The sequence below is a fragment of the Schistocerca gregaria genome, chromosome 4, assembly GCF_023897955.1.
Source record: "Schistocerca gregaria isolate iqSchGreg1 chromosome 4, iqSchGreg1.2, whole genome shotgun sequence".
Lineage (NCBI taxonomy): Eukaryota > Metazoa > Arthropoda > Insecta > Orthoptera > Acrididae > Schistocerca > Schistocerca gregaria.
In genome coordinates this window covers 326,952,458-326,967,270 of record NC_064923.1, presented here as the reverse complement: position 1 = coordinate 326,967,270, position 14,813 = coordinate 326,952,458, and the positions used below count along the sequence as shown (strand labels likewise).

General features: G+C 46.6%; 1 protein-coding gene across 1 annotated transcript in view; it reads left to right on the top strand.

The window, feature by feature from the left end:
- The window catches only part of LOC126365739 (uncharacterized), a 106,240-nt gene that overhangs the window by 69,495 nt on the left and 21,932 nt on the right, over window positions 1-14,813 (top strand). The window contains exons 3-4 of the mRNA XM_050008189.1: window positions 1,461-1,771; window positions 4,725-4,950. Of these exons, the coding sequence (XP_049864146.1) occupies window positions 1,461-1,771; window positions 4,725-4,950 (537 nt within the window). The remainder of the gene's footprint in view (window positions 1-1,460; window positions 1,772-4,724; window positions 4,951-14,813) is intronic.

Below are 14,813 nucleotides of genomic sequence, written 5' to 3'. Positions count from 1 at the left end.
GTCCCGGCGGAGGTTCGAGTCCTCCCTCGGGCATGGGTATGTGTGTTTGTCCTTAGGATAATGTAGGTTAAGTAGTGTGTAAGCTTAGGGACTGATAACCTTAGCACTTAAGTCCCATAAGATTTCACACACATTTGCAGTTTTTTTTTTTTTTTTTTTTTTTTTTTTTTTTTTTTTTTTTTTTTTGAACCTTCACTTAGAGTGGCTGATGCACAAGAGAGCGAGGCTTCGGTGGCAGCTTGCCGCCGGGAACACTCGTACGGCGGTGGCGCTACCGTGGAGTGAAGCAAACTCCCCCCCCCCCCCCCCCCCCCCCCCCCCCCCCCCCGCCGCCACAAATTTGCGGGCGGCACGGCGGAATACGAACACTGCCGCCGTGGTGGTGGTGTATGTGGGTGTCGCGACGCATGAACCCAATCGAACATGTGTGGGATCGATTGAAACGAGATGTTTTTGGAGGTCGACAAGACCACGTACTCTGCTCGATTTAAGCAGAATCACCATTCAGAGCCGGCCGTAGTGGCCGAGCGCTTGTAGGCGCTTCAGTATGGAACCGCGCCACCGCTACAGTCGCAGGTTCAAATCCTGCCTCGGGCATGGATGTGTGTGGTGTTCTTAGGTTAGTTAGGTTTAAGTAGTTCTAAGTTCTAGGGAACTGATAACCTCAGATGTTAAGTCCCATAGTGCTCAGAGCCATCATTTACCCATCATCGTCATTCAGAAGGGACGATAAGGACCACATTTTGTTTGACGATCTCACCAGTGGTATGCCACAACGGATTCGACCCTGCATTTGAGCGAGGACACGTTCTTTAACGTACTGACATTACTCGGGAGTTAAAATAAATATTTGATTTTTTGAACTGGTTTTCTGGACACATTGCAAATGAATATACGAGTATGCCTCGGAGCCGGACCGCCCGGTTGGCCGTGCGGTCTAACGCACGGCTTTCCGGGCGGGAAGTTGCGCTGGTTCCCGGCACGAATCCGCCCGGCGGACTTGTGTCGAGGTCCGGTGAGCCGGACAGTCTGTGGATGGTTTGTTCGGCGGTTTTCCATCTGCCACGGCGAATGCGGGCAGGTTCCCCTTATTCCGCCTCAGCTACACTGTGTCGGCGATAGCTGCGCAAACAAGTTCTGCGTACACCACCATTACTCTACCACGCAAACATAGGAGTTACACTCGTCTGGTGTGAGACGTTCCCTGGGGAGGTCCACCGGGGGCCGAACCGCACAATAACCTTGGCTTCGGTGTGGGGCGGCGGAGGGGTGAAGTGGACTGCGGTAGTCGTCGTGGGGTTGTGGACCACTGCAGCTGCGGCGGGGATGGAGCCTCTCATCGTTTCTAGGCCTCCGGTTAACACACAACGCCTCGGAGCCAATTAATTTCGAAAGAAACGTTTTGTTATTGTGTGTACATTTGAAGTTGGCTGTGCGCTGAGGTGAGAGGGCTGTTGTAGTCGGTGTGCTGCGGGCCGATGCCGCTGACGCTGCAGCGGCTGAGCGGCGCGGTGTCGGGCATCGTGGCGGGGCTGGAGTGCCCGGTGTGCCTGGAGACAGTGTCGCCGCCCGCGTCGCAGTGCGTGCACGGACACCTGCTGTGCCCGCGCTGCCGGCCCGCCGCCGCCGACCGCTGCCCCGTCTGCCGCGTGCACATGACGCGCGGCCGCAGCCTCCTCGCCGACCACGTCTTCCGCACGCTCGCCGACGCCTTCCAGGTGGGGCCCGACCCCGCGCCCGGCGCCCTCGCCGACACCATATTCGGCCGCAGGTACGGCTATCGCCATCCTCCTGTCATTCTTTTTTCACTACGCTCTTGGTGGACCCCATTCTCCTCAACATTCTGTCCCATCCTCGCCACATTCTTTTTTTCACTATGCTCTGTGGTGGACCCATTCTCCTCAACATCCTGTCTCATCCTCGTCTCATTCTTCTTCTTCTTCTTCACTATGCTCTTGGTGGACCCCATTCTCCTCAATATTCTGTCTCATCCTCGTTTCATTCTTCTTATTCACTATGCTCTTGGTGGACCCCATTCTCCTCAACATTCTGTCTCACCCTCGTCTCATTCTTCTCGTTCTTCACTATGCTCTTACACTAGATCGCGTGTTAACATCCTGTCTCATTCTCGTCTCATTCTTCTTTTTCACTATGCTCTCGGTGGACTCCTTTCTCCTCAACATCCTGTCTCATCCTTTGTTTCATTCTTCTTCACTATGCTCTTGGTGCACCCCATTCCCCTCAACATTCTGTCCCATCCTCGCCTCATTCTTTTTTTTCTCTATGCTCTTGGTGGACCCCATTCTCCTCAACATTCTGTCTCATCCTCGTCTCATTCTTTTTTTTCTCTATGCTCTTGGTGGACCCCATTCTCCTCAACATTCTGTCTCATCCTCGTCTCATTCTTGGTTCTTCACTATGCTCTTGGTGGACCCCATTTTCCTCAACATCCTGTCTCATCCCGTCTCATTCTTCTTTTTCATTACGCTCTTGGTGGACCCCATTCTCCTCAACATTCTGTCTCACCCTCGTCTCATTCTTCTTCTTCTTCTTCTTCTTCACTATGCTCTTGGTGGACCCCATTCTCCTCAACATCCTGTCTCACCCTCATCTCATTCTTCTTCTTCTTCACTATGCTCTTCGTGGACCCCATTCTCCTCAACATTCTGTCTCATCCTCGTCTCATTCTTCTTTTTCACTATGCTCTTGGTGGACCCCATTCTCCTCAACATCCTGTCTCATACCCGTCTCTTTCTTCTTTTTCACTATGCTCTTGGTGGACCCCATTCTCATCAACATTCTGTCTCTGTACATCTCCTATTTCTGGATTTCTCCAACACGTAGATACGAGGAAGCGGGAGTGAAGGGGGCCCGTGGACTGCATCATACGCTTCGTATTTAACTTCCAAATGTTGAGGTAGCTTTCCGAGAATAAAGTAGCATGAAACTGAATCTCGAGGAAGGCAAAGATTTTTAGGAATTACGAGCTATGTTTAAGTTGCTTGTGTGAGGGCTAACCCATATGGATGGGCTTGCGGCCTGATATCCTTCAGGAAGCATACCAGCCAGTGAAGGCGCAGGCTGTGCGTACCTGCCGTCAATAATAAACCCGACACAGTTTGTGAGTTCAGTGGCAGAACAGGTACACCGCAGGAATCAAGTGAAGAAATAGACCGACCAGCCACTTAGTATGTAACTTTATTTATGGCAAGACTCTTTATGAGTTTTCACCCATCTTCGATTAGCGTAACACACTTAAATCTTTAAATAATTTATGTTGGTAACGCCACGTAGCGCTCTGTATGAAAATCACTGGCTGTGCTGTGTGCAGTCTGTCGCTGGTTTGCATTGTTGGAATATTCGCTATTGTAGTGTTGCGCAGTTGGATGTGAACTGCGCATAGCGTTGCGCAGTTGGAGGTGAGCCGCCAGCAGTGGTGGATGTGGGGAGAGAGATGGCAGAGTTTTGAGAGGACGATCTGGACGTGTGTCCGCCAGAAAAAGGAAGTTTGTAAAGATGGATGTCATGAATTGATATATATATATATATATATATATATATATATATATATATATATATATATATATATATATATATATGACTTTTGAACTTTATTAAGGCAAATACATTGTTTGTTCTTTATCAAAGTTTTTTATTTGATAACTATGCCTATCAGTAATTAGTGCCTTCAGTAGTTAGAACCTTTCATTTAGCTGGCAGTATTGGCGCTCGCTGTATTGCAGTAATTCGAGTAACGAAGATTTTTTGTGAGGTATGTGATTCATGAAAGGTATTTGTTATTGTTAGCCAGGGCCATTCTTTTGTAGAGATTATTGAAAGTCAGATTGCGTTGCGCTAAAGACATTGTGTGTCAGTTTAGCACCTCCAACTTCTCGCAGCAAAATAAAGAATTGTCCAGTTATAGTAACATGTAGATAATTGAATACGAATGCGTTAAGGCACTGATGTTAGTTGATCTTGATACAGCTCTCTAGGTACCTCTAATTTCCAGGGTTCCTTTCATATACATTCTCTCTTCAAATCACGACTAATCGGAGTTGAAAACCAACTCCTCACTGAACTATGAGATAAGTTTGTTTATGTCATCCACAAATTTTCAGGCCTATTCCGCAGCTTGCTGTGCATCGTCAAGTTGACGTTTTGTTTGAAATTTCTTCCAGTTCTGTAACAGTGTTATGCAACCATCCGCTGCTTTCCTTGAAATCACTGGAATTCGATGCATATTACGTAGTAGGTCACGATGACGCAAACAGCAGTTATTGCAACAAGTGTGCCTTGCCCTCCCTTAAATATCCGTATTTTTTCTTATGCACAACGCGGTCATATTGCTGCGGACATATTCAAAATCTGTGGAACATCTTCCATGTACGCAATCACTTTTAGTACCCGGTCCTTGGACAAAGGTCGTCCTTTAATACGTTTCGCTGGAGGCAGGATTTGTGGCATCCTGTCTGACTGTAACACTGTTTGGAGTTGCACGTAGACTAAGCACTCCAACAACTCCGTAGCCTCATGCTGTGCTTACCGTTGGATACCTGCAGGGCCACTCCCTGTTGCGATTAGCAGTCAATACTGTGTGTGCATGGCTGATGAAATGTGCGGGGGGGGGGGGGGGGGGGGGGGGTCATTGGCCTTCCGCGATCTCGCACTCGAGAGGTTCCTCGTAAGTGCAGACGCTGAGATGGTTGTTGGGCTGTGTGCAGCCGGGAGCCGCGGAAGAAGAAGAAGAAGCCGCAGAGGGAGCGGGAGGCGCCGCCCACGAACCGGCTGCTGGCGCGCCTGCTGGGCAAGTGGAGCTCCGTGGAGTGCCTGGCGCCCTCGTCGTCGCCGTCGCAGCCCTGCCCCCTGTCGCACGCTGACCGCCTCAAGTCGCTGTCCAGCAGCGAGCTCCCCACCGCCCCGTCCTCGCTCACGCCGGCCACCTCACAGGTAACCCGCTTCCTACAACATTTTCCATTCATCTACATCCAGGCCAGGGTTTTCTATCTCAGCACTCATACATTAGTTCTTCTCCATAGCACCGAGTTTGTGCCACGTAAAAATTTGTGTCCTATCTTGTTCCTGCTCAATGTCGATGGCTTAACCTTAAATGACAGTACAAAAAGACGTTTCAGTTTACCGATGACGCTAATACACTATTAGACATTAAAATTGCTACACCAAGAAGAAATGCAGATGATAAACGGGTATTTATTGTACAAATATATTATACTAGAACTGACATGTGATTACATTTTCACGCAATTTGAGTGCATAGATCTTGAGAAATCAGTACCCAGAACAACCACCTCTGGCCGAAATAACGGCCTTGACACGCCTGGGTATTGAGTCAAACAGAGCTTGGATGGCGTGTACAGGTACAGTTGCCCATGCAGCTTCAACACGTTACCACAGGCCATCGAGAGTAGTGACTGGCGTATTGTGACGAGCCAGTTGCTCGGCCACCATTGACCAATCATTTTCAGTTGGTGAGAGATCTGGAGATTGTGCTGGCCAGGGCAGCAGTCGAACATTTTCTGTATCCATAAAGGCCCGTACAGGACCTGCAACATGGGGTCGTGTATTATCCTGCTGAAATGTATGGTTTCGCAGGGCTCAAATGAAGGGTAGAGCCACGGGTCGTAACACATCTGAAATGTAACGTCCACTGTTCAAAGTGCCGTCAGTGCAAATAAGATGTGCCGGCCGGGGAGGCCGAGCGGTTCTAGGCGCTACATTCTGGAACCGCTACGGGAGAATCTTGCCTCGGGCATGGAGGTGTGTGATGTCCTTAGGTTAGTTAGGTTTATGTAGTTCTAAGTTCCAGGGGACTGATGACCTCAGAAGTTAAGTCCCATAGTGCTCAGAGCCATTTGAACCATTTCGAACAAGAGGTGACCGAGACGTGTAACCAGTGGCATCCCATACCATCACGCTGGGTGATACGCCAGTATGGCGATGACGAATACGTGCCTCCAATGTGCGTTCACTGTGATGTCGCCAAACACGGACGCGACCATCATGATGCTGTTTGCAGAACTTGGATTCATCCGAAAAAATGATGTTTTGCCATTCGTGCACCTAGGTTCGTCGTCGAGTGCACCATCGCAGGCGCTCCTGTGTGTGATGCAGCGTCAAGGGCAACATCAGCCATGGTCTCCGAGCTGATAGTCCATGATGCTGCAAACGTCGTCGAACTGTTCGTGCAGATGGTTGATGTCTAGCAAACGTCCCTATCTGTTGGCTCAGGGATCGAGATGTGGCTGGACGATCTGTTACAGCCATGCGGATAAGATGCCTGTCATCTCGATTGCTAGTGATACGAGGCCGTTGGGGTCCAGCACGGCGTTCCGTACTACCCTCCTGAACCCACCGATTCCATATTCTGCTAACAGTCATTGGATCTCAACCAACGCGAGCAGAAATGTCCCGATACGATGAACCGCAATCGCGATAGGCTACAATCCGATCTTTATCAAAGTCGGAAACGTGATGGTACGCATTTCTCCTCCTTACACGAGGCATCACAACAACGTTTCACCAGGCAACGCCGGTCAACTGCTGTTTGTGCGTGAGAAATCGGTTGGAAACTTTCCTCATGTCAGCACGTTGTAGGTGTCGCCACCCGCGCCTTGTGTGAATGCTCAGGAAATCTAATCATTTGCATATCACATCATCTTCTTCCTGTCGGTTGAATTTCGCGTCTGTAGCACGTCATCTTCGTGATGTAGCAAATTTTAATGGCCAGTAGTGTATATTGATTAATAGCATCGCAGAGGAATCGCTGGTGAAACACATTCGAGAAGCCGCAGATAGCATCACATTCAGTTATAAAAATAGAGAAACTTGCTGCTGTGGACGGAAACACAATCCAGAACAGAACTCCATTGTCTTGCCACATCGAACTGTGCACCAAACAACTATAAAGACAAATTATATAAGATTCCTGGATCTTCGGAAACAACAAAAACTTCAAATAGCTAAATAAAAAATTAAATACAGTCTGTTACATGATAAGATTGTTAAGAAACTGCACAAGAAGTGACATACTCAGATGCGTGTGTTTCGAATAAGTCTACTCAATAGTTATTTATGGTGTATTGTATTGGGGAAACAGTGCTGCCAGCAAAAAATCTTTCAGACTATAGTCGAGAATGATAAGAGCAAAAGAAAATGTAAGTCAAGGAATATTTTGCAGTTCATTGTTTAAAAAAAAGTCTCTTCACTGTTCCTTTTACACATCCATTTTTGAAAATGTGATGCACGTGAATAGGAAAATGTAAAATACTTGCAAATTTATCAGCATTACAAAGTAAATGATTACAACACAAGAAAAAAATGGCTCTGAGCACTATGGGGCTTAACTTCTGAGGTCATCAGTCCCCTAGAACTTAGAACTACTTAAACCTAACTAACCTAAGGACATCACACAAATCCATGCCGAGGCAGGATTCGAACCTGCGTCCATAGCGGTCGCGCGGTTCCAGACTGTAGCGCCTAGAACCGCTCGGCCACCCCGGCCGGCACAAAACAATTTACAAAACGCAACAACAACACTATTTCAGAATGGAATCCTGCACCCTAGGCATCAAACTATACAGTGCCTTACTTGGCCCGATAAAATTTTTATAAGGCAATAAACAGACTAAATCCAGGTAAAAGCCTGCTTGGTTGAACACTGCTTTTAATCATTAAATGAGTTTCTTGAAGCATGAAAATGTTATTCTTTTATTATAAGTGTTAATTGTATTTCATTATTCTTTGAACCCTTAGATACAAATTAGTTTCACTGTAAATGTTATTTTATTGATTACGGTATGTAAAATGTCATATATCGTATATCCTGTATACAACAAAGGATGAAAAGTAACAAATATACCAATGAGTCTTGAAAACTAACATGGCAGACGGGATGTCTCCAAAAGGAATTTAAAACTTTGAAAATGTATAACTACGTATTCATACGATGTACAGCCCTAGGCCTGGTTTAATTTTGTAGGAAAATAGATCAGATTTCGACTAGTGTATTCGCTAGTACAAATCACATCACTGAAAGCTCTAGTGGCAATTGTGTTAATTGGTCCCAGGCGTGCTCGCTGTGTATTTTGGTTTGAGGTATTGAAGTCTGCGACATCTGCGCAACCCAATTTTCGCACAGATTACAGAAAAGATCCTCCAAGTATGCCTACCGTTTATAAGTGGTGTAAGTGATTTGTTGAGACTGGGTTCTCGGTAGGTCACAAAAAGATCCTTGAGGTTGACCACGCGTGTCTGAGGAGGCTGCAGAGCAAGTGAGACAAAGCTTTGTTAACAGTCCTAAAAAATCGACCGGAGCTCTTCTCGCGAGGTGGGCACCCCACATGTGACTGGCGTGTGTTAAGAAGACATTTGCATCTCGAACAGTACAAACCAACAATTGAGCAAGGCCTAAAAGATACTGCTATTATTACTCGTAAGGGCTTTTGTAGGGAAACGTTATATAAAATGGATAAATACAGTGTTTTCATTGAAAAAAAAATCTTTAGCGATGAGTCGACTTTACCAATTAGGTAAAGCATGAGTGTAGGATTTGAGGCAATGAAATTCCACGACAAATCTTGAAACATGTTTGTGATACCTCAGAAGTTAACATATTTGTGCACTGACCAAGTTTACAGCCCATTCTTTTTCAAGAGAAAACAATAAACGAAATTTTTTAAAGCCTTTTAATACGGCTGATTTACGAGGTTGACCAAGAACGTATGTGCGCTTTATGCAAGATGGCACTACCTCATCGAAGTTTGGGATTTCCTCAATAATCGCTTTCCATGTAAATACACTGCCGGAACAAAATGTAATAAACTTGGAAAGAGGACGCCGATTTTGATCCGCTGTAGATGTACTGATAATGGTTTCAACGTTGTCTGTAGCTACCAGAACGCCATCTGTGTCTACCCTTTACTAGGGAATGCTCACAGTCGGGAGGCTCAGTGTGGTGCAAACGCGTGACGCAAGCAGGCTACCATGCCACGGATACGCACTCGTGCTTCCTACAGCCAACTGAGCGGGTTTGAAAGGGGTCAGATTGTGGCCTTCCGAGTGGAGGGATGGTCCTTTTAAAGAATTGACACACAAGTTGGACGTGCTGCGCCAGCTGTGCAACGACGCTGGTATCAGGGGTACGTGAACATTCTCACACCCGTAGTCGAGGCTCTGGCTGATCACGCAGCACAGACACCCGCCAGGATCGTCGTATTGTAAGGGCACCAGTGACAGATTGTACAGCTACCACAGCACAGATAAAAGAGCTCAGACATGTCAACATGAACTGTTGCGAACCCATTCTTAGCAATGGTACTACAGACACGTTCACCTCTAGCTCGCCTTTTGTTCACGCCACAGCATAGTCGTGTACGGCTCGACTAGTGCCCCCAGAGAATCGCTTTGAAGGTAGAATGACGCGCCGTGATCTTCAGCGATGAAAAGCGGATCCTGCGTGCACGCAAGTGTAGAGCGCATTGGTCCAGGACATGCTGGCCCTGTCCGAGGCCTCATAGTCTGGGTTGTCGTACTCTACGACTCTCATTCACCTTTTGTGTTGCTGGAGGGGACGATAACCAGCGCTCGGTATGTGCCGACGTTTGTTAGCACGCATCAGAAAGGTGATGCGTTGTTCCAACAGGATTATGCTCGCCCACACACTGCCTATGAAACTCAATGCTCTTCAAGACGTGCAACAACTTCCCTGGCCAGCACGACCTCCAGACCTGTCTCGAATCGAGCATGAGTGGCAGATGATGGGACGAGAAGTGACTCAACTAACAACTCTTACAGAACTACATGAAGAAGTTAAGCTGGCGTGGCATAACGTATCCCAGGACAGTATTCGCAGTCTGTACGATAGACTGGATTCCAGTGTCAGCGCCTGCACTGCCACCCGTGGGGGCCACACCATGTACTAATATGGGTGTTTCAGCGTGGGTCGATACCTGTTACATCAGAACCACTTGCGCTATTGATCTGTAAATGTAATGATTTCATGTGCTCCATGGGCACTGCTACAACAACAGATCTTGAGTGAACTGGAAACCTCTAAAAGGGTGTACTGTTTTCTCCGGAGGTGTTGACTAGCTGATGCGCCGATTGGATGTCCGCCATATTCACGGCACCCAACACTTCATCAAGAATGCCGTGTTTGTACCAAGCAAAAGTTTTACGAACTTTTATAAAAATGACACCAAAACCATGTCAGTAAGTCATATGAATAAATACACTACATAAATTTTCAAAATTGGTAAGTCCTTTCAGAAATACTTGGTGTTAACAGTTATCTGAGAGTTCTTCAGATGGTAGAATTATCTACAGGGTGGTCTAAAATTCTCCTTACAAACTTCTAGTACTTGTAGAAGGGATTGAGAAGACAATATTTTGAACTGGGGCCCATGTCCGGAACGGCCGGTGTGGTCGAGCAGTTCTAGGCGCTACAGTCTGAAACCGCGCAACCGCTACTGTCGCAAGTTCGAATCCTGCCTCGGGCATGGATGTGTGTGATGTCCTTAGCTTAGTTAGGTTTAAGTAGCTCTAAGTCTAGGGGACTGATGACATCAGATGTTAAGTTCCATAGTGCTTCGAACCATTTGAACCGATGTCTGGAAACATACCATCTTCGTGTAGCACTATTTTAAAAGATGTTTGTAACGCGACCAGTTTTGCAAATAATTTATTGGGCGTGATCCAGTACATCGATTGTTTTTGAATTTCACTTATTAATAGCCCAAGAAATTGCTCGTGTACTCATTGACGGGTTCTCTTCAACGTGATGCAGCACAGACTTTTCCAATTTGGATGAGCGCCGTCTCCTTGGAGCACCCCAGTCAAGCCTGCTAATGATGAAGGTACCCTTTCTCGAAGCTGTTGCGTAATTGTGGCCAAAGGATATGCAACTGAGTCGGGCACTGCTGATAACGATCTTAGCCGCGCAGAGTGGTTTGAGGGGCTACGTCACAGCGGGGGCCTCTCCCGCCGGAGGTTCGAGTCCTCCCTCGGGCATAGGTGTGTGTGTTGTCATTAGCGTAAGTTATTTTAAGTATTGTATAAGTCTAGGGAACGATGACCTAAGCAGTTTGGTCCTTTAGGAATTCACGCACATTTGAACATTCGATAACGATCTTGACAAAGGCGACGAGCAGCTTTTCCACTACCATGAACTTCGTCATGCAGAAGAATCAAACGTGTACTCAGCCATGTTGCTCTAACACTCACAGACAAGCGAATGGGGCTCAAACCAAGTCAGAGAGATAGGACGGACGTCAAATGACATAAACCTATTCGACGTAAGCACCCCCCCCCCCCCCCCCCCAATGACTACCCTGTTGCAAACGTACCTAGGAAACATGTTTTCAAACGGCTGTAGCACGGGAACGGTAAGTTTATTTTAAAGCACACGAAGCATGAAGTGCTACATGAAAGAGATGCACCAATACGCAGTTAGAGTTTAGTAAGATTTCAAAACGGCGCAAGGATTTCCATCTTATTTTAGATGCTTAGAAAAGGTAATATCCTATGACTGCAATAACAATGAGTCTCAACTGGAATCAATCAACTCGTACAAATACTGTTTCCGGTATGTGAATTGGTGTGATCACATAGCCTCCCTTATAATAAAGGCATTTTTACCCATTCCTTTCATTGCGCAACAAGAGTCCACGGAGTTGCGCGGGATGGTTTTAAACTCGTCACCCCCAACTCTGCTGCTGCATGTTGCATGGAAACGAAGGCAAGTCTGCCGGCCGCTGTGACCGAGCGGTTCTAGGCGCTTCAGTCTGGAACCGCGCGACCGCTACCGCGCAGGTTCGAATTCTGCCTCGGGCATGGATGCGTGTGATGTCCTTAGGTTAGTTAGGTTTAAGTAGTTCTACGTTGTAGGGGACTGGTGATCTCAGATGTTAAGTCCCATAGTGCTCAGAGCCATTTGAACCATTTGAAGACAAGTCTACAGGGTGATTATAATCAAACTTTCGCTACTTGAGAGGGCGCCGAAGAAAAATGAATGATCGCAGGATAATGAAACTTGGTGGAAGCATTTGTAACGACAGGCGGAAGAGAAATAAAGAATAAGCCATTGGAAGAAACACATTTAATTTCTGACGAGAGGGTAACATTGGGTAACTGCGTACTATGTCTACGTTCCAGTCTACAAAAGCTGCTCAGTGTGACGATCTTCTGCATCCACGACAGCCTGGAACTCCTCTAGAGATTGCTCTACTGCTGCCCGAGACATCTCAGGTGTGACCTCGGCTACCTCTCTCACTATGCCCATCTTCATCCTCCAATGTGTGTTAGTGTGCCCTTGACAAACCTTATTCTTCATTTAACCCAATTGGCAGAAATCAGACGGGTTCAAATCCGAGGTCTTGGTGGCCACGCACTATGGAACGATCGGCCAATGATTCAGTTTCTCCAGATGTATTACCAAATACCAAGTGACCCCCACGAGCAATGCGTCGATAGAAGAGAAGAGCAGCGGCAATACTGCTGCTGTTTTGATGAAACAGCTTTACGAGTAAAGCCCTGCCCACCTTGCCTAGACCCTTATTGACAGCTTGCAGCTGTAACGCACACTGATGCTTGTGTTTCAGCCCTACGTCACCGTACCAGTACCGGCACCTAACGGCAAGTCATAACACTAACATTACTAACAACGCAAATCAAGCACCGTACAGTATGAACATCATTCCTATAAAGTTGGGTACCCAGTACGGCAATGAATTACAACCACCCAGCACATCCATGCGAGAAAGCGCATACAGTTTTACATAAATGCTGCTGACAAAAGCCGAAGCATTCACTCGTACGCTCGTTTTTAACCGTCGATGAAGTCTACTTCTGTGCACGTCAGACCTCCCGTGATTTAGAGAAGGAAAAAGGTAGAGCATAGCAACTTCATGCGAAGAACACGTAAGTGTCTCAGTTGAGTAACATGATGTCTTTCTGACATCAAAGTAAAAAAACACTATCGCAACAGTTACACAGCAATAAACAAAATATGCTGTATGTTAAAAGAGTGTAGGCCGCAGGCAAAATTGGAGGAGATTAAAAAGAAAATAAAGGAATGCTATTTGTTCTCAGTAATGCCGTGAAAGATCTGTCATTGATACCGCCAAGAGAAGTGGTACTTGCGGTTAAAACATTTGGATAGCAAAAGAACAATTTTTTGACACACTTGGATTCACAAGTGACATGAAATCTTAGAGTAGCCAATAACATTTTTGTCTGAAGTAGTTGGATTTCTCGTCATAGTGACTTACTTCATTTCATTAATTTCTCTCGCACTATGACCAATAGGAATCGATAATCCTCGTTTACCCTTAATTACACTGAGGTGACAAAAGTCACGGGATACCTTCTACTGTCGTGTCGGAGATCCTTTTGCTCAGCATAGTGCAGCAACTCGACATGGCGTGGACTTAACAACTCGCTGGAAGCCCATTGTCGAAATACTGAGCCATGCTGCCTCCATAGACTTTCACAATTGCGAAAGCGTTGCCGGTGCAGGGCTCTGTGCACGAACTGACCTCTCGATTATGCCCCATGAATGTTCGATGGGTAGCCAAATCCTTTACTCGAACTGTTCAGAGTATTCTTCAAACCAGTCGCAAACAATTGTGGCCTGGGACACGGTGCTTTGTCATCCATAAAAATTCATTCGTTGTTTGGCTGCAAAGGGTCTGCAAATAAGCAAAGATAATCATTTCCAGTCCATAATCGACTCAGTTCGACCAGAGGACCCTCTCCATTCCATGTAAACACAATGCACACCATTGTGTAGTCACCACCAGCTTGCGCAGTGCCTTGTTGACAACTATGGTACATGGCTTCGTGGCGTATGCACCAAACTCGAATTCTACCATCAACTCTTAACCAGCTGAAAAAGGGGCTCATGTGATCAGGCCAGGTTTTCCAGTCGCTTAGGGTCCAGCCGATACAGTCACGAGCACAGGAGAGGAGCTAGAGATGACGGCGTGCTGTTAGCAAAGGCTCTCGCGTCCGCGCTGCCATAGCCCAGTAGCCAAATTTTGCCGCACTGTCCTAACGGATACGTTCATTCTACGTACCACATTGGCTTCTACGGTTATTTCACGCACTGTTGGTTGTCTGTTGGCACCGGATACTTACGTAAATGCCGCTGCTCTCGGTCGTTAAGTGAAAGCCGTCGGCTATGGCGTTGTCCGTGGTGAGACGTACTGCCTGAAATGTGGTATTCTCGGCACACTCTTGACACTTTGGATCTCGGAATTTTGAATTCCCTAACAATTTCCTAAATGGAATGTCCCATGCGTCAAGCTCCAACTAACATTCCTCGTTCAAAGTCTGTTAACTCCCCTCGTGCAGCCACAATCACGTCGGAAACCTGTTCACATGAATCACTTGAGTACAAATGACAGCTGCGCCAATGTGTATACTTTGTGTACACAATACTACCGCCATCTATATACTGTATGTGCGTATCGCTATCCCATGACTTTAGTGACCCTGAAGGAAGTAATCTTCAAAGAATTTTGCTGCCCGGTTTAAGGCAGTCCTCCCCCGGGCATGTCTGTGTGTGTGTGTGTGTGTGTGTGTGTGTGTTTTGTTCTTAGCATAAGTTAGTTTAATGTGTGTTTAAGTCCAGGGACCGATGACCTCAGCTGTTCACACATATTTGACAAAGAATTTTCAAGCTTCCTCTCTCGTCGCATCTGCTCATTTATTTTGTCATACATAATGACCGTTTTCTTTTTTTCGTGTCGACTAATATGGCATATAAAAGCTGCGCTGCAGAGAAAGCACTCGAC